The following is a 20,904-nucleotide window of genomic DNA, read 5'->3' on the forward strand; positions in this document are numbered from 1 at the left end:
AGCAATATTTAATAAGCAGGAATGGATTCTTGACAGTACTCTTGACTGATTCAAATTTTTACCAGTGAGGAAGATACTTGATCTTGGAATCAAATAACTATTCTTTTTAATTAAGGAACAATATATTCTTTTTCTTCTCCCAAGTTGAATTTTGATTAGAAATGAATGCTGTATTTTTCCCAAGACTTTTTCAGTGTGAGTTTTCTTATTTTTATTAAAGTATTATATTACTAATTTAATTTACAAATATTGAACCAACCTTGCTCTTTTGGACTAAACCCTACTTGGTCATGGTATATTCTTCTTTTTTAAGTCCATTTTATTGAGATATAATTTATGTACAGTAAAATTCACTCTTTTTTAAGTACATGGCTTGTTGAGTTTTATTTTTTTTATTATGTTATGTTACTCACCATACAGTACATCATTAGTTTTTGATGTAGTGTTCCATGATTCATTGTTTGCTGTTGAGTTTTAACAAATGCATACAATTGTGTGTTTATTATGCTTTAATATACTGTGGGATTTAATCTGCTTATATTTTATTTAGAATAATATCATCACAAGTAAAATTGATCTATAATTTTTGGTACTATCTTGTTAAGTTTTGACATCAGAATCATACTAGCATTTTTATATGAATGAGAATGTTTCTTTTTTATGTCCAAAGAATATTAAGCAGCATAGAATGTTTGTCTCTGTTTCTTGAAGGTAGCTGGGATTTGCCTTAAAGTAAAGCAAGACCAAAAAAAAAAAAAAAAAAGAAAAAGCACAAAAACTCTCTGGGATTTGTACCTGTTGGGGACATACTTTCTTGAGAAATTATTCAATATATTCCTTGATGATGGTAGTAATGATAGTGATGAGGAGGGCAATAGTGGTAAGATTTTCTTAGGACAGTTTTCTTAACATATTTTTTAAGGAAACTTTCCATTTTATCCCAGTTTGACATTTATTAACAAAAATATTTTTTATACCTAAAAATAAATCCAAAACTTACTATATGCATTTATATCCCTTAATCTTAATATTATATAGTTTTATTATTTATGTCATTTTGTTCCTTTTTAAATCTGTTAGTTTTTAAAATTTTTTCTTATTGAGGTGAAGTTCATAGAATATAAAATTAATCATTTTAAAGTGTACAATTCAGTGCCATTTAGTACATTCAGAATGCTGTGCAATCACCACCTCTATCTAGTTCTGAAATAGTGTTTAGTGTGACGGGAGTCACACTAAAATGAAATCCTATACCCATTCAGCAGTGACTTCTTATTCTCCCCTCCCAAGCCTCTCCACCATCTATCTGTCAACATGTTTTCTAGCAACTGCGCTATTTTACATTCCCACCAGGAATGTATGAGGATTCCAATTTCTCTACACATTTGCTGACACTTACCATTTTCTGTTTGTGAAAAACATTTGTGGTCATCCCAGTGGGTGTGAAGTGTCATCTCACTGTGGTTTTGGTTTGCATTTTCATAATGATTAATGATGTTGAGGTATTTTTCATTAATTGTTAAGTTGGAATTGTTCTTTGTATATTCTGCATATTTGACCCTTTTAGAGAAATGATTTTCATATATTTTCTTCCATTCTATAAGTTTTCTTTCCACTTCTTTGATAATGTCCTTGATACTCAAAAGTTCTTAATTTTGAAGCAGTCCAATTTCTCTATTTTTTGTTGTTGCTTATGCTTCCAGGGTCATATCTAAGAAAGCATTGCTAAATTCAAGATGATGAAGATTTACCCCTGTTTTCTTCTCATAATTTTATAGTTTTAGCTCTTACATTTAAATCATTGATCCATTTTGAGTTAATTTTTTATATGATGTAAGTTAAGGGTCCAATTTCATTCTTATAATTAGGGATATCCATAATATCCAGTAGTTTCAGTACTATTTGTTAAAGAAACTGTTTTTACCTCATTGAATTGGCACCATTGTTGAAAATCAATTGGCCATAGATGTATGGGTGTATTCCTAAACTCTCAATTCTAGTCCATTGATCTATCTATATGTACATCCTTATGACAGTACAACACTGTTTTGTTTACTGTTCCTTTGTTGTAAGTTTTGAAATCTGAAAGTGTGGATCCTTCAACTTTGTTCTCCTATTTCAAGATTGTTTTTGGCTAAAGGGATCCCCTTACAATTCCATATGAATTTGAGGATTCGCTTTTTGATTTCTGCAAAAAAAAAAAAGGCTATTAGATTTTTGATAGTGATACATTGAATCTATAGTTAGCTTTGAGTAGTATTGCTATTTTAATAACATTAAATCTTCTAATCCATGAACATGGGATGTCTTTTCATTTATTTAGGCCTTCTTTAATTTTTTTTAGTGATGATTTTGTTTTTGTTTTCTGTATACAAGTCTTTCACCTCCTTGGTTAAACTTATTCCTAGATATTTTATTCTTTTGGATGATATTATAATAGAATTGTTTTCTTAATTTCCTTTTTAGATTGTTTATTTTTGGTGTATAAAAGAAACACAACTTACCTTCATGTATTAATTTTGTGTACTGCAACCCTGCTGAATTTATTAGTTTTAATATAACTTATTTACATTTTAGTAGAATTCACCAGTGAAACCATTGGGCCTAGGGCCTTCTTGTTTAAAAAGTTACAAAATATTGATTCAGTTTATTTATTTATCTGTTTCTCCTTGTGTAAGTTTTGGTAGATTATGTCTTTCAAGGAATTTGTCTATTTCATCTAAGTTATCAAAGTTGTAATATTCCTTTGTTATCCTTTTAATGTTTATAGGATCAGTAATTATGACCCCTCTTCCATTTCTGATGTTAGTAATTTGTTTCTTCTCTCTTTTTTCTTGTTTAGCATGACTAGAAGTTTAACAATTTTATTGGTTTTAGAACCAACTTTTGATTTCATTGATTTTCTCTATTGCTTTCATTGATTTTTGTTCTAATTTTTATTACTTCTTTTTTCCTGCTTATTTTATATTTAATTTACTCTTTTTTTCCTCAAGTTTTCTAGGATAGAAGCTCAGAGTGTTGATTTTAGATCTTTCTTCTTTTCATATATATGTATTCAATGCTATAAATTTTCTTCTCAGCAGGGCTTTTGCTGTACCCCACAAGTTTTGAGAAGTTGTATTTTATTTTTATATAATTAGAAATATTTTTAAATTTTTCTTGAGACTTTTTATTTGACTCAGGTATTATTTAGAAGTGTGTTGTTTAACGTACTCATGTTTTAGAATTTTCCAACTTTCTGTTATTGATTTCTACCTCAATTCCATTAGGTATGAAAGCATACTTTGGCTTCTATTCTTTTAAATTTATTCAGATATGTTTTATGGCCCAGGATGTGATCTGTCTTTGTGAATAACAGTCTCATGCATCATCTTGGTGAATGTTCCATGTAAGCTTGAGAAGATTGTGTATTCAGCTGTTGTTGGGCATAGTAGTCTGTACATGTTAATTATATCCAGTTGATTGATAGGGTTATTCAATTAAACTGTATCCTTAATAATTTTCTGTCTGCTAGATATGTCAATTACTGATAGAAATATTGAAGACTCCAACAATAATAATAGAATTGTCTATTTGTCCTTACAATTCTATCAGTTTTTGCCTGACATATTTTGACACTCTGTTGTTAGGCACATATACATTAAACACTATTATATCTTCTTGGAGATTGACCCCTTTATCATTATGGAATGCCCATCTTAATCTTTCATAATATTCCTTGCTCTGAAATCTGCTGTTCTGAAATTAGTATAGCTACTCTAGTTTTCTTTAGATTAATACTAACATGGTATATCTTTCTCCATCCGTTTACTTTTAATCTCTCTATACCTGTATACTGAAAGTGGGTTTCTTGTAGACAACATACAGTCTCATTTTTGGTTCCACTCTGATAGTTTCTGCTGAACCCAGCAGGTGGGTAAGGGCAAGCAAAAATGACTCAAAATTTTCTTACCATTTTTAAGTTGCCTTTTTGGTGTCAGTGTTCACTTGGTTGCTGTAAACCTTTTTCTTTTTAAGCTTTTATTTATTTATTTTAGAGAGGGGTGGGAGGGAGAGAGGGAGAGAGAAACTCCCAGCAGACTCCACACTGAGCGCAGAACCCAATGTGGGGCTCAGTCTCACGATCCTAAAATCAGACCTGAGCTGAAACCAAGAGTTGGATGCTTAACTGACTGTGCCATCCAGGCACCCCAGTTGCTATAAACCTTTGACTACTTTCCAGAGTTCTGATAATGTTGATTAAGACAGTTTTTGCTTGCTTTTTCAATGTTTTCGTAGAGGGATAAAACATTGGAGCCATCTACTCTGCTATTTTTATGTACATCTGTCAGATATTTTTATATTTCATTTGGCTTTTCAATGAACCAACTTCTTTTTAATTAATTCTTATATTTTTCTCTAATTTATTAATTTATAGTTTTGTACTTAATGTCTCTTAATTCTTATTTTATTTTATCCTTTTTCTAATTTAGACTTGAATGTTTAATTAATTAAGTTTTTTTCTTTAAAAACAAAGTTGTTCAATGCTATGAATTTTACATGAGCCTAAAGTTAGCTAGGTATCTTAGGTTATTAAACATAATAGCCTCATTATTTATTTTTCTCAAAACAGCCTGTAATAGTAGTTTTTATTCTCCATTTGATCTAAGAATTATTCTTTAAAGTGTTATCTTAAAATTTCTAAGAGATTTGTTTTATTACCTGGGCTTCTTGTTATTTCTACCTATTGCATTGTGACTAGATATATCTACTTTAAATATTTTGATGCCATAAGTATAAAGATTCACGAGTACCTTATATCTACTGTAGATTGAACCATTTATCAAAATAAAATGCCATTTTAAATCCCAATTTTTTTTGTTTACATTTCTATTTTGCCTGCCATTAATGTCGTTAGTCCTTCTTTTATTTTTTTGTCTTTGCCTGGTATATTGCATCTTTTTATTTTCTAAAGTTATGTCTTTAGGGATGTCTCTAGCAAACATAAATTAGTTGACTTTTTTTAAAGCTTAACCTGGTAATATTTGTCTTTTAATTGAGAAAGCTAATGCATCCACTTTTTTGGTGTTAACTGGTATTTAACCATATTCCTATCATTCTGTTTTATTTTTTTGTTCGTATCCTGATAAATATGCTCTTTATGTGTTTTGTTTTCTTTGTTTTATTTTGCATTATCCCATTTTAGTCCCCTTTTCTGCTGAAATTTTAGAATTTACTCATATTATTTTTAGTCTATTGTATTTGTAAAGCCTTTCCCATTTTTTGGTGCCAACTTTAAGAATGAAACAGAATCTGTGAGCTCCTCCTCCTATCCCTAAATGAAACAATTATGTAAACACATGGTCCCCTTTATCTTCCATATTTTGTTCAAAAAATCTGTATTACCAATTATAGATATTCTAATTTTTATATTTTGAATATTCTCTTTTAAGAACTTGTTTGTGGCATTTATATTAAGTTTCACAAGCATATTAACAATAATAATTATTTAGAATAAAGTGAGTTTTACTAGGTTCATTTCTCATAATTTTTTTTTCTTTATCACTCTCTTCCGGATGTGTTCCAATTAATTTTCCTTTTTTTTTGAAATGTGAGGTCAACATAATATTCTGGACCTCTGGGAATGTCATGTGTACCTTTGATTAATCCCTACAGTGTTTGAACAATGTTTAAAAGTGAATGCCTTTAGCCCAGCCATGCTTTCTAGCTTATCCCAATTTCCATTGCTCCCTTCTGTCTACTTGATCTATCTGCCTGCATTGTAGTTTTTGTTTATAAATTCTTTCTAAACCTTAGGCCACATGCAATTTAAAATATCCAAATGTTTAAAATATGATTCTAGGTTCTTACACTGAATGACACTCTTTTCTTTCCTGCACTTAGGCTTTGGAAGATCAGGTATGGGAACTCTTGCAGGAAGCAGACAAGACAGCTGAAGAGAACAAGGATCAGAGTCAGGTCTATGATGCCATGGCCAACACCTTGGGTGAAGCATGGGCAGCCCTTGTCTCCATGCTTGAAAGAAGAAGGGAGCTCCTGAGGTTGAGCTCTGAATTTTTTGAAAATGCCTTGGAGGTTTGTGTTTAAAAAAACTACTTTCACATCAGAGCAAATAGATAGCACTCCTGAAAATGTTTTATTTCTACAAATAGACATTACAATCAGTTTTTAAAATGGCAGAATGACCAAGTTATATACATTTAATTTTTGATTGCCAAAACATAAAATTGTTAATATTTTAAATATAGCTCTTCAAAAAAAAAACCCTAAGGGGCACCTAGGTGGCTCAGTCGGTTAAGGGTCTGCCTTAGGCTCAGGTCCTGATCATGGGATCCTGGGATAGAATCCAGCGTTGTCGGGCTCCCTGCTCAGTGGAGAGTCTTCTCCCTCTGCCCCTCCCCCCCTGCTTGTGCTTTCTCTCTCTCAAATAAATAAAATAATTTTAAAAACCCCTAAGTACAGCTAATTAAAATTAAGTAAAATATTAAGTAAAAATAGAAACTCTTATCCATAAGTCACTATGACTTATTACTTTATTTAGAAAATGGTAATACAGTTACTAAATCAAACAATTATCCCTAATTTCATGATTATTAGGAAATGTTGGTCTAAAGTGTTCTTGTTGACTTAAAGATGGAGGATAGAATTTCTTCTGCTATTTATGAAAAGGCAATTGAGGAATATTCCATAGAATAATTGACTTGTAAGCATAGATTTTATAGAGTACTTTCCAAAGGCATATAGTTGGATTCATAGTTTGAACTCATTAAAAATTTAACGAAAGAAAAGTCCTGGACCTGGACCTAAATGACCTAAGGTCATTTCCTCCTGTGACTTTTCTTGAATTCTGAGATGTTTTCACAGTTCCCAATTTCAAAATGTGCAACTCAAAGAACATTATCAAAAGAGCTGTTGTGTTGGTGTAAGACAGTTATTGGAAATTTCACTTTTGACTTCTCTGTCAAGTGGCAGTACATTCATCTTGATGGGAGAGCACTGCTTCATTATGATAAAGCACTAGCTTTGAAAAATATGACATTTCCAAACTCAAAATTCGGTCTTAAATCCAAAATAATAAAGGAAGGAAGATTAGTAATAGAACATAAAAATTGGGGTAGACAATCTCATGCATCATGAACACGTTTAAAAGTAAAAGAAGGAGCCAAAACCTTATTGTAACTTTTAAGTTTTGTTTTCCATGGTTTGCATACAGAAGCCCAACTACAGTTCATTTTACAGATCATCTTGGGAAAAATTTCCCATATAGTTTTCTTCCCTGAACAGAAATCAGGTGAAATGCACCTACAGGGTCAAATTGTAGATACATCTGATTCATTCCATCTCAGTAAGTAGGGTATAGATGTCAACTGCCCTTGAAATTCATTTGAGCAGAGGAAATTATCTTTCTTCAGACATTAGGCCCAATATTTGTTTCTCATGGGGTAGTAGCATTAATGCTAGCCCATTTTCTCTCTGATAAGAAATTATTTCCAGATATTGCATGAAGTAAAAGGAAATACTAAGCCAACTCATAATTCAGCCCACCACCCTGATTTTTGGAGAAAAGATATGGTTTCTTGTATTATCCTGCTTCCAGTTTTGTGGGTCACTTAGTACTAAGCTGAAGGCAAACTCCTTTCCTGCCCCTTGTGTTGCCAAACTATTTTCATCACTGATTAATAATAATAATAATAATAATAATGAGAATAGGGTCTTTGCAAAGTGTTCCACTCTTGCTACTTCTATCCTGTGCAAGATGCAAAAAGAAAAATGGGTGATAGAAAATATCCATAAGGTAAAAGTTAACAGAACTTTAGGGAAAACTTTTCTGAGTAGCACATTGTTTGCTTATTTATTTATTTTAATTTCAAATAACAGTTGAAATATGTTATAAGTTATACAGTGACTCCAAAACTTTTTGTAATGTTCTACAGAGAAAAATCAAATCACCTTCTAGGGTTGGTTTTGTTTGTTTGCTTGTTTGTTTTGAAACTTCTCTTTGAAGAATACCCTTAAAATAAGCTATCAGAAATGGAATGAATTAAAGTTGTAAATGATGTGTGGATAGGATTCCCTTATTGAACTATGATGCATGCAGTTCCATAAAAATATGAAATGACTTCTTATTGCATGGTTGATAATTATTATGGGACTGTTTCTGACTCACTGACTTAACCATCAGACAGGTTATTCTCTTGTTAGACGCTATGCTGCACATTAGGGACGCTGTCCCTAAGCGACAATGGCTGGTATCCCCCAGATTGTTCTAACACGATAGTGGAGGCCTTCTCCATATTTCCAAAGAGAACATGCTCATTAGTCTCTCTCTCATCATTCCATGCCATTTATAACTGGATTTTATGTGGCTATGGTAATAATAAAAATATAGTACTTATATTTTATATATATAGAAAGGAAGGAGAATAAAGTTCTTTTGCACTTTGTAAATTGACTATATGTAAACACACAACCTCATACAAACACCCTCAGCCCACACACACACACACACACACACACAAACACACACATCATCATATAAACACACAAACACATATACGGTCAGCTAGGTCATGGATTCATGAAAAACATCTACAAATCACCCAAAGTGGCACATTGATTTTTTTTTCAAATGTCTTTCCCTTGTATTTGTGTTGTAGTTTGCTATTAAAATAGACCAAGCTGAAGATTTCCTCCAGAACACCCAGGAGTTTGAGAGTGCTGAGTCCTTAAAATCACTTCTTCAGCTTCACGAACATCATACCAAAGGCAAGAAATATGTTTATTCCTCACATAAGTTCTTAGAGGTTTTATAATATGTTCATGTGAGAATGCTCATGTGTGACAATGTATTTTAAATTTATCTGTTTATACCTCAAATTGTTCCAAGAAAGTTTAAATAAAGCTTTATTTTTGGTCATCTGCTTCAAAAAAGACATAGTTGTAAACTATTCTAAGGGGATGTTAAAGGAACAGCCTCCAGAGAGTCAGTTATTCAATCTGCTAGGTTTTAGCTCCTGAGGTCAGAGGCCGTTCTCACCTTGTTCTTCCTTGTATCCTCAGTATCTAGTGCAGTGTCGGCACATGGTGGATCCTCAGGAAATATTTCTTGAATAAATTGTTGAATTCAGTAAATATTCCTTCTCAGGGTCAGGAAATGAAGATCAGCCTTTAAATAACAGCTCCGGATAAGGAAAATTGTCCTTCACTATTATAGTTATTAAAAAAGGGGGGGATAGTGGACTTTTTCCTCAGGAAGCCTGCAGTTTGGTTGGGGCATATACACATTTATTGACGGGTTACCTGTGGGTCCCTGTTACACTGCCCAGCTTACTCTGTAGTAACAATTCATTTCCATATTTGTCTCTATCACCAGATTGTGAGACTCTGGAGGGCAGGGGTTAGTACAATCTGAATCTCCACAATGTAGAATAGCATCGAACCCAAAGTATGTTTATTGAGTGTTATTTGTATTTAATTCCAATGTAAGACACAATACAATGATATAAACTGGAGCAATAAACAAGGCACTACAGGGACATTAAGGAGGAAAAAATGGATTCTAAGCCCTGAAGGATCACAACTGAACCCTCCAGTTTTCCAAAGTCTTCTTAAAATGAACATAATACCTAAGAAGCTTCTGCTCAGGAACAATCATATTATCACTTCCTTGTTCTTAAATGTTCTTAAATATGTATTTTAAATGTGGCTGAGATATAGGTTCACTGGAGTCCATTATACTATTTTCTCTACTTTTGTGTATATTTGAAAGTATATTTGAATGAGTTTAGGAAACCATCCCATTGAAGAACATTTGGAATATTTAAAAAAATTTTAGGAAGAAATATCACCCATGATCTCAATGCCAAGACTATGACTTTGATACTTTTTAGAAATTACTCTTTTGGAAAGATTGCTTAGCAAGTTATAAATTCACTTAAGTTATGTACATCCCTCATTTATCCATCTTGAATTTGTAATTTATACTTAAGTATGGCAAACTGTATAGGTATTAGTATAAAATCTACTTTAATATAAACTTTCTTAGATATAATGACAATCAAAACAAATAATAAAGATTTATTAAATATTTACTTGCCTCACATCACAAGGCATTATGTCAGAAAGTAGGGTTTTATGTATGCAAAAATATGATCTTTAAAATAAACATACCATAGAGATTTTGTATTTCTTGAAGTTCATGATATTCTATCTAGATAGTTTAACCTTGAGGAAAAATACATCACTTTGTATGATCAACTGATGGAATAAATTACTAGGAAATCACAAACAATAAAAAAGTTAAGATATAAGAAATCAACAGAGGAAGAACCAAAGACTGACAGAGGAAACTGAGGGAAATACTTGTCCACTTTAATGACTATCATGGTAGCAGTAGTAGACTGATTTTAGCCTGGGTATAGTTTACAAGTAGCTTTGTCCAGAGACTCCATTCCTAGTGGTACTATGGTAGTAGTTATATTATTTTGGCAGATGTGAAACAGAGAACCAGAAAAAGATTGCAAATGGAAATTTTGGCTAATTGTATATATTCTGTAGGAACCAGAACAGTTTGGCCTGTTCTACTGTCAGTCTGCAATGCCCTAGCCCTTAGAGCTATGCTTCCCTCTCTCATTTGAAAAGTCTAGTGTGTAAGAACTAGTTATGGAAAGGAAGAAAAGGAATACTATGTGGAAACCCTGCCACTTGCCCACATTTCCTCTGTGTGTGTGTGTAACTTTTCACAATATCATAACAAACTCTTCAATGCAGAGGAATTATGTATACATATATAGAGAGAATCAGTATACTGATTAGCATAAGATGAACAAATTAAAACTCTTTAGTTTGCTACACAAGGCCCTCTATAACCTGTCTTCACCTTGTTTTCAAGTTCTTTCTTTCCCTTCTACATAAGAACTTGCTCTAGATAGGTAGGGTTTTTTTTTTTTTTTCTGGCCCTGCCTCTCCCATCTTGTTAATGTTTGCTTCCATTTCTTTGAGAGATTTATTCTAATGTTATCCCTGCCTTTTCTTACTCTGTTTGAATGATCTCATCCTCTTTTTGGTTCAAGTTGTTTTTTGTTGTTCATTGCTTTGCATCGTTAACTCCCAATAAAATTGCCCAGTGCACATAATCTTCCTCATTCTAAACAGGTAACACCATCTAATACTTCACTGGACCGATGTAAGTCATATGACACAAACTACTTCAAATTCTTTCCTTTTCATGTCAAACTCTCTCTTCACGATATCTTCACTTATCTCATTCTCTCTTCCAGCTCTCCAAACAAAAGTGTCAAGTTAAAAGAGATAACTGGCCCAACTACCACAGCCTCATTATCGCTGTGCAGTTAACTGCCGAATGTTAGAAAACTGTTCAGAGTGCCATGGGAGAGTGGAAAGAACACTGAGCTTCTAATCAGAACACGTGGCTTTTAGGACTGCTTAGTCCAGTTCTAGTTGTGTGATGCTAGGTAAGGTACTTAGTCTCTGGATGTTCTTCATAGTTCTCCCTGTCCTAAAAATAAAAAAACAGTATATTCAGCCCTGCTGATAGTCCCTTTTTTTTTCTCCCCTCTAACAGCAAATGTCTCAAAGATTGCCCTGCCTTGTTGACTTCACTTCATAACTGTCCCCACTTCTCAACCTGGTAACTTGGCTTCTGTTTCCATCACTTTCCTGTCACAAAATCTCATGCCTTCTCAAAATCTTGTTTACATCTCTAGAGAACCACTGATCTCTAGCACTTATAGCTCTCTTAATTCTTCCCTCTCTCTTAATATATTTGATCTCATTCAAGCATTCTGCAGAAATTATTGAACATTTCTCCCATGCCAATCACTATGCTAAGTGCTGGAGATATTGTCATGGTCACTGTCTTCATTTTGACTTGGAGCCTGATGGCAAAGGGAGACCTTAATCAACTAACCCAACACATAAGTAAAAATCTATAGTTGTGATAAGAGCTGTTAATGAGAACAATTAATTGTATTTGAATTGGGATAGGATTTGATTCAGTCTGATTTATGCCTTGAGGAATTGGCAGTTGAGTAAGACCTAAAGTATGAGTAGAATAAAGGTGGAGAAGGAAGGGATTAAGAATGGTGTCCCTGGGGCGCCTGGGTGGCTCAGTCGTTAAGCGTCTGCCTTCGGCTCAGGTCATGATCCCAGGGTCCTGGGATGGAGCCCCACATCGGGCTCCCTGCTCTGCAGGAATCCTGCTACTCTCTCTCCCACTCCCCTGCTTGCGTTCCTTCTCTCTCTGTCTCTCTCTCTGTCAAATAAATAAATAAAATCTTTAAAAAAAAAAAAAAGATGTCCCTAGCAGAGGACACAGTTAAAAGTTCTGGGGCAGAAGGGAATGTCAGAATGTCAGATTTGTGATATAGTTAAAAAGAGAAGGATGAAGAGTAGAGAGATTGAGATAATCTGAAAGGGAAGATAGGAACCAGACCATGCCAGACCTAAAATCATGTCAAGGGGTCTGTCCTTAATTCTAAGGCAATTGGAAGCCATCGTGTGTGTGTGCGCACATGCACATGCATGTGTGCATGTATGTGATGTAGTGTATTTAGAAAAGACCTGTCTGGCTACATACAGAGAATAGATGAATGGATTGGAGAAGGATGCAAGAGGTGGCTGCGCAAGTCCAGGTGCAAATAATGTTTTCTGTAGTAGGGAAGGAGAGGAGTAAACACACGCAGGAGATAGAGGGTGGAATTGATAGATATTGGTAATGAGGGAGAGGAATGTGTCATGGATGACTCCTGGGTCATAGCCTTTAAACTTCAGAATTAGTCCATTCACTTCAGAACGTAGAACACATCAAGGCTGGCAGGCACCTTAACCAGCATCACATCACTAAAAACCAACTGACACAGTGCCCAAGTCCCATGATCTTTCCCCTCCCTTACTGAATTACACTGTCACCAACTGCAGCAACCTATCATTTGGCAGTTAATGCTACAGAAATTGTTAGGTCATGTTATCTGACCAGATGTATCACAGACATTTTCTATTTACACATTTGGATTCCTTACAGTACAATTTATTGTTAACATAAAAGTTATATATGTTTTAAATTATACCAAGAGTTTGAATATTACTATAGAAAAGCTTGCTCATGTCACTACTCTTTTTTCTTTCTAATTTTCTTCTAGAACTCTTAGAACGATCTCTAACCCTTTTAAACAAAAGTCAACAGCTCACTGACTTCATAGAAAAATTTAAGTGTGATGGACCTAATGTGAATCCTGAGTTGATTCAGGGAGCTCATAACAGCTGTCTGAAGATTGACAGTCTTCTTGAACTTCTACAAGATAGGAGACGGCAACTTGACAAGGACCTGAAGCAACAGCAGCAAGAATTGGGTCAGGTTCTGCAGATATGTCAGTGGGACCAGCAAGAAAATCAGGTAACCCAAAGGGGAGTTGATGATGTCCTGACCTCAGCTAATGAAGTTGGATTATTGTGTGGATTAGCTGTTTCCTGGGATGGTTCCTCAGTTGTTATGGTCAAATTCTTTGGTCTTTGGTCCAAACTAACATACTGTTTTCCACATAAGTTGAATGAAAAACAAAGATTTTTATCTCCTCTCATCATAATATTGCTTTTATAAACGGGAGAGTACCTGTGGGTAGTTTTGAAAATGACTGTGTTCTGTTGTTGGATTCTCTTTCTGGCCTCCTTCCAGGTTAACTTTTAGACACAGTTCCTTGAAATTCTGAAATATAAATTGTAGCTTTCTTGAAAGTTGGGGAGGCATGATGGTGCTGAACTGTGTAGTATGTTGCTACTAATGCCAGTGAAAAAGTCTGTCAGCCCCAAGGAGTGTTCCTAGAAGAATGGCCTGGGGCCAAGGAAGAAATATGACCTTGGCCTGTGGCTGGATACTCAGTAGTTAGAGGGCTTTGGGTCAAGAGGTTCATGTTTGCAGGCTTTTTAGAACTCATTACCCTAGCTGCAGGCACAGCTTTGGTCAGTTGTCAATATGCTTGCTGTGCACTTCTTTTGTCCCAATTACGTAAGGGTAAGCATGGATAGAACTCTTTGCAAAACTCCAAATCAAGTAGGTGGGATATTTATTGCAATATTTCTAACTGTCCCAGTCCCTGGTGAGATTGTACAGAGTAAGTAGAGGGAATTTTCAGGGGGAAATATGTGGAAGAGGCCTCCTGGCCTGGATGCATGGGGAAGGAGTCTCTTCACATGTTTTCTGTTGCTGCTCTGATCCAGATTGGAGACAGACCTGTAGCTGGGAGCATATATGAGGCCAGGAGAAACTGATTCTTATTTCAGTCTGGAAAAATGAAGACTTCAATGATGATCAGCCCTTTAACTAATGCTTATTGAGTACCTACCATGTGCCAGGTGCTATTATAAGTACTGGGAAAAACAACACACAAGACAAAGTCCTTTTCCTCCAGGAATTTCCTTTCTAATGCAGCTTCTCAACCTCAGCACTATTGACAGTTGGTGCTAGATAATTTGGGGGGCTGTCCTGTGTACTCTAGAATGTTGAGCAGCATCCCTGGCCTCTACCCACTAGATGCCTGCAGAATATCCTCCAGTTGTGACAACCAAAAATGTCTCCAGACACTGCCAAATGTTCCTGGGGGCAAAATCACCCCCAGATAAGAACCACTGTTCTAGTGTGATCAGAAAGACATACCATAACCAAATGAACAATGATAAGTGCTGTAAAGAAAATCAAATAAGGCAATGAATTTGTCTTGTGTTGGTCTACTTTTAATCAGAGAAAGCCTCTCTGAGGAGGTGGCATAGAGCGGAGACCGAAATGCAGAGGACTCCATGCTTGAATTTTATTGCCTCCCCCTCAAGTCACCATACACTTTCTTTTTTCTTTATTATGTTATGTTAATCACCATACATTACATCATTAGTTTTTGATGTAGTGTTCCGTGATTCATTGTTTGCATATAACACCCAGTGCTCCATGCCGTATATGCCCTCTTTAATACCCATCACCAGGCTGACCCATCCCCCCACCCCCTCCCCTCTAGAACCCTCAGTTTGTTTCTCAGAGTCCATAGTCTCTCATGGTTCGTCTCCCCCTCCGATTTCCCCCCCTTCATTTTTCCCCACCATACACTTTCTAACCCACCTCCACTCTCAGCCCTTTTGCCCAGACTCCTGCCCACTGCTGTCTTGTTTCTGCTGTGCTTTGCCTGCCAACCCCCACCCACTCCCCAGTATAGCTCCTTGCCTACCCCAACCTTTACATGCTCCTTACCAAGAATACTGTTATCCAGTGCCATAGTCTTTTACTGAAGATTTGGGCATAACACAGGAAAATTAATCCTTAGGACAAGAATGAACTTAAAATTGCTTATCAGACAAACATTTCCAAAGTTCCCTGTCTTCCCTGTTGTGAGTCCTTTATATACCATTCTCTTTCTCTCTCCCTGTCCCTCTCTTCTCTCCCCTAATCCTGACCTGACCCCATGTTCCCAGAGCTGCTGTGCCTTTCAGGAAACTTTCCTCTTACCTCTTTGCACTGAGTTCATGACCCCACCCCTACCTCTAGAGCTTCCAAGTTTCAAAATGAACATTTTAACCCAGGCACATACTTAAGGGAAATCCAGGTACCTTGTCATCCCTGGAAATCAGAAAGACTCAATGAGTTCTCTAACTTATGAGGTCTCATCTTTTTTAGGAGGAGTGTGTGTTTTTATTGAGAAGATGCTTTTTTAAAGTAGACTTTATTCTTTAGAGCAGTTTTAGATTCACAGTAAAACAGAGGAAAGTACAGAGTACCCTTTCTTCCCACACATATACAATCTCTCCCACTATCACCATCCTGCACCAGAGTAGTACGTTTGTTACAATCAGTGACCTAAATTGATACATCATTATTATCCCAAATCTGTAGTATATGTTAAGGTTCACTCTTGGTGCAATATATTCTGCGGCTTTAGTCAAATGTATAATGACATATATCCACCATTGTAGCATACAGAATAATTTCACTGCCCTAAGAACCCTTTGTGTTTTGCCTCTTCATCCCTTGTTCACCCTAATCCTTGGCAACCACAGATCTTTTTACTGTTTCCATAGTTTTGCCTTTTCCAGAATGTCATATAGTTGGAAGCAATATGTAGCCTTTTTGGATTGGCTGCTTTCACTTATAATATGCATTGAAGATTCTGCCGTATCTTTTCATGGCTTGATAGCTCATTTCTTTTAGGTGCTGAATAACAGTCCATTGTCTGGATTTGTCACAGTTTATTTATCCATTCACTTACCAAAGGAGATCTTGGTTGTTTCCAGGTTTTGGCGGTTATGAATAAAACTGCTATAAGAATTCATGTACAGATCTTTGTATGGACATAAGTTTTAATTCATTTGGGTAAATACCAAGGAATACACTGCTGGCTCATATATAGTAAGAGTATGTTTATAAGAAACTGCCAGACCATCTTCCAAACTGGCTGTACCATTTTGCATTCCTACCAGCAATGAAAATTCCTGTTGCTCCACATCCTGCTCAACATTATCAGTGTTATCAGTGTCTTGGACTTTGGCCATTCTGACAGGTGTTTAGTGGTATCTCATTGTTTTAATGAGTCTCATATTTAAACTGGGAATAATAACTCTTAATTCACAGAGTTGTTCTAAGGATTAAATGAAATAACTTGTATAAAACATGTAATACAATGCCTAGCATTCTAAGAGGAGCTTACAAAATATTAGTTTCCTTGTCTTCCCTCTCTTTGGTTAAGCCTTACAACCTATGAATTCTTTCTCACCTGGTCTATATTCTTTCCCCTGGGAAAGAATGTGTATTGGTGGTTAAGAGAACTAGGCTTTCAATTAGACTCCATTTCTAACAGTCCCAAACAAAAATCAATTTAAAAATAATAATACAAATAAATGTTCTTTTTAATAAAATTGGCCAGTAAATAAGTTAGTCATTTCCATAAATATAAAATTTAGGCTCTTAATCTTAAAATACCCCATGTTATATTTTCTCTTGTTAACACCAGTGACAACAGCTGGAGTAATTAATAAAGTAACTGTTGCTTCTGTGTGCTACCTTGTAAGGGCAGATACTGGGTCCAGGGCTGAGTTAAAGTCCTGGCTCCATCACTTACTAGCTGAGTAACTGAGCAATTATTTAACTTCCCTCAGACTCAGTTTTCTGTATAATGTAGATATAATATACCTACTTCAAAGTGTTGTTAGGATCATCAAGCAAGGTATTATAATGCCAAGTGCTTAGAAGTGTACCTGCCACATAGAACTGCTATATTAGTATTAGCATTTTTTGTTATCCTACCTGAAAACAACAGTGAAGACCCAATATATTACATACTCCTATACTCCTACCCACCTCTACCACCATGCTCAAATAAAGAATATTCTTGCATTGAGGCTAATCTCACTATTTGTCTTGAGTTCAAAAGGTATGATTAAATAAAACTTACTTTGATGATCTCAACAGCCATACTTGTTCAATGGGCATTCAATGAGTAGTTTAAAACAAAAAGAGGGGCACCTGGGTGGCTCAGTTGGTTAAGCGTCCAACTCTTGATTTTAGCTCAGGGCAATGATCTCAGGGTTGTGAGGTCGAGCCCAACATCAAGCTCTGTGCTGAACGTGGAACCTGCTTAAAAAGTTGTATTTGTTTCTGCTTGTCACTTAATAATGCTCATTTGTTAAAAATGTAGATTAGATCACTATCAATATAGATAATTGCTCTTAGCATTTGGCATCCTGCCACCTTCTAGATCTTTATATAAGCATGAACACAGTCACAGGCACACACACATTTTTTAAAGAAACACCTAACAGAACACATAAAAATTAATGGAATTAACCTATGTATGCTATATTATTACCTGATTTTTTAAATTAAATTGAACAAATCATAGGTATATTCTTGGTCAAAAGTACAGTATATCATTTTAATATAGTATTTCACTATTTGAATGTAGCATAGTTTTTTTTTTCATTGAAGTATAGTCGACATCTAATGTTCTATTAGGTTCAGGTATACAACAGTGTTTTGACAATTCTACATATTATGTGATGCTCGTGCTCCTCAGGATAAGTGTAACTAGCATCTGTCATAAAGTTATTAAACAATTTAAATAAATTTTATTGTTGAGGAAATATAGTCTTTCCAGTTTCTCAATATTATAAACAATAACTCATGCTTAGTGTGTTGATAATTGTATTAAGAAGAAAATATTTTAAAATCCAGGTAGATACAAACATAATTATCTTACCTAAGTTTTTAATATTTTTGGAATATTCTATTTTAAAGTTTTGTTGATGCAGTGGTAAACGGTGGCAGCAGCAGCAACACCAAGTCAGATGTGACTCTGTTAGAGAGTAATTTGGGCTCTATGTCTATCGTGTTCCTGGATGATCTACCTGATAAGCCTAGAACATTGTGGAACCATGAGTTGATACAGAGGCACATGTTTCAGTGGAAGGCAAACAATTTTTTGTCAATTCTGTACTTATTTTAGAGGAACATAAGAGCTGTCAAGTTTTACGATGATAAATTACCAGCTTTGTCAATCATTATAACCACTTAAGAAAAAGGAAAATTAAGTAGAAAATTAGAGCAAAGATTACTGATGAATAATAATGTAGATGTCTGAATATCTGACACATCTTCTCTCATAAGGGCCATTTAAAAGATGCATTTAGTGCTTCTCTGTTTCTAAGTGCTTATGGCCTAATGCTTTGAACTATATAGTTCAGCTAATTTTCCTTTGGAAAAGAAATTAACTGACCAGAATGATGGTGACATAGGATTTATTTCCATCACAGGGAAAAAAACAAATGAAAACCACATGCTTTTCTATCTTAATTGGGATGTGATAGTCTGATAAACATAATCATAGCATGTTCTCTCTTTATCATTGTTTTTCAGATGTAAAAATGTGCACTTGCTTTACACTTAAAGATGAGCGGCTGGCTGACCTTTCTTCCCAACTCCAGCAGCATTTTATTTTGCACATAATCTGCTTCATTAATGAAAATCAGAAGCAGCTTGGAATATTTCGTGCATAATTAATTATCTTGGCAAGAAGATTTATGAATGTAATTTTTCTCAATTGCTCCAATCAGGCATAAGTGAGACAAACAAATAAATTAAAACTAAGTTATTCATGGTCTCTTTGTACAAGACAGTGTCAAGGACATCTAAGAGAATTAAGTAAGACATAGGCAGATAATTTCTTTTTACCACCCAGATCACACATACTTATAAGATACAAATCTTTGCAGGGGGGTTAAAGGGTAATAGAATTCACATTTAGAAGGTTTTATAATTTGAGTATCATGCATATCATAATTATGTAACCGTATGTAATCATACTCCTTGTCAATAGGCAATTAAAATTACATCAAAGATGGCACATATAAGCACAGCCTCAGGACACCAGTCTTGTACCTGGTGGGCAGCTATAACACCGTGTGTGTGTGAGTGTGTGCACACGTACACATACACATATGTGCAAGTATATTCTCCTTTATATGATGCTATCTTCTAAACAGGACTTAGAGCTTGAATGATTGACCAGCTTAAATTAATGTGAGATAACATAAAAGTGCCTAGTTTAGTGGTAAGTTTTTTTTTTTTTTTTTTTTTTTTTTATTTCTCTGGGGGACCTGGGTGGTGCAATCGGTTAGGCTTCTGACTTTTGGTTTCGGCTCAGGTAGTGATCTCAGGGTCCTGCGATTGAGCCCCGCGTCTGGCTCCACACTCAGCATGGAGTCTGTTTGAGTTTCTCTCTCCCTCTGCCCCCAACCCCCGCTTGCTCTCTCTCTCAAAAATAAATAAATACATCTTTAAAAAAAATCCCTCTGAACACAGCTTTCTAACACTGACCGGCTTAAAAGTAAAATAAAGGTTGAATTATCTTGGAGATACTGGTATCCAGTAGCTTAGCCCAGTAACAGACATACATAACTTGTCAGGCACTCGTAGATTAAAATTTATTGCAGAGTTTTAACACATAGCCATCTCTAGAATTTACTCTAAGACATGCCAGCAGTAGATGGAAAATATCTGAAAGTACAGGAGAATCATGTTTTTTTTTACTCCCATGCTTTTTATTATTATTATTTTTATTATTATGTTATGTTAATCACTATACATTACATCATTAGTTTTTGATGTAGTGGTCCATGATTCATTGCGTATAATACCCAGTGCTCCATGCAGAACGAGGCTAACACATCCTCCCACCCCCCTCCCCTCTAGAACCCAGTTTGGAGAATCATACGGTTTTGAAAACAATAGAACCCCCTCCTAAATAGAATGCATGCTAACCATTACTGCAAAGTGATTAGCATGCGTTCATGCTAAGACACTGATGTCTTAGTGCAGGGCAAAGACACTGCATGTCAAAGGTCCTGACAGAGGGACTCTGGTGCAAATAGTGTGGATATCAATTCTAGCTTTTACACATACTAGTTACTTCTATGCTTCAGTTTCCTTTTCTGTAATATGATAATAGTAATAGTATCTATAGATTTTTATAGATTTTCAATAAAAATAAACGATGTTATATATGTAAAAATGCTTAGAGCACAGCTTACATATGGTAAGTGCTCAATAAATATTCAGATGTTCACCATATCACTATATACACTGGTCGGCACTTTCTGAGCTTTACTGGATAATCACCGGCACATAAAATCCTACATGTTGGCCAGATCCCATACCAGTTTTCTAAATCACTAGGTAATCTTAGCTTTCTAAAACGTTATGGTGTAGAGGGGAAATAAATGTCATTTCATGGCTTGGTAGTCAGCCCAGTATTTTCAGAAAGTCAACTTTATTTGTAAGATAAAGTTTAAAATTAACTTTTTTCTCTTTAACTTTTTCACCCTTTAGGTATTTTTGTTTAGCTCATTTATACT

At 35.1% G+C, this 20,904-nt stretch overlaps 1 protein-coding gene across 2 annotated transcripts in view; it reads left to right on the plus strand.

Annotated features, from left to right (window-relative positions):
- Positions 1-20,904, plus strand: part of CCDC141 (coiled-coil domain containing 141) — a 208,389-nt gene that overhangs the window by 62,393 nt on the left and 125,092 nt on the right. For both annotated transcript variants that reach the window (XM_025849253.2, XM_073881808.1), the window contains exons 5-7: positions 5,884-6,075; positions 8,658-8,766; positions 13,161-13,414. In XM_025849253.2, the coding sequence (XP_025705038.2) occupies positions 5,884-6,075; positions 8,658-8,766; positions 13,161-13,414 (555 nt within the window). The remainder of the gene's footprint in view (positions 1-5,883; positions 6,076-8,657; positions 8,767-13,160; positions 13,415-20,904) is intronic.

The sequence above is a fragment of the Callorhinus ursinus genome, unplaced genomic scaffold, assembly GCF_003265705.2.
Source record: "Callorhinus ursinus isolate GAN/ISIS: 27379988/994484 unplaced genomic scaffold, GSC_fseal_2.0 scaffold2, whole genome shotgun sequence".
Classification (NCBI taxonomy): Eukaryota; Metazoa; Chordata; class Mammalia; order Carnivora; family Otariidae; genus Callorhinus; species Callorhinus ursinus.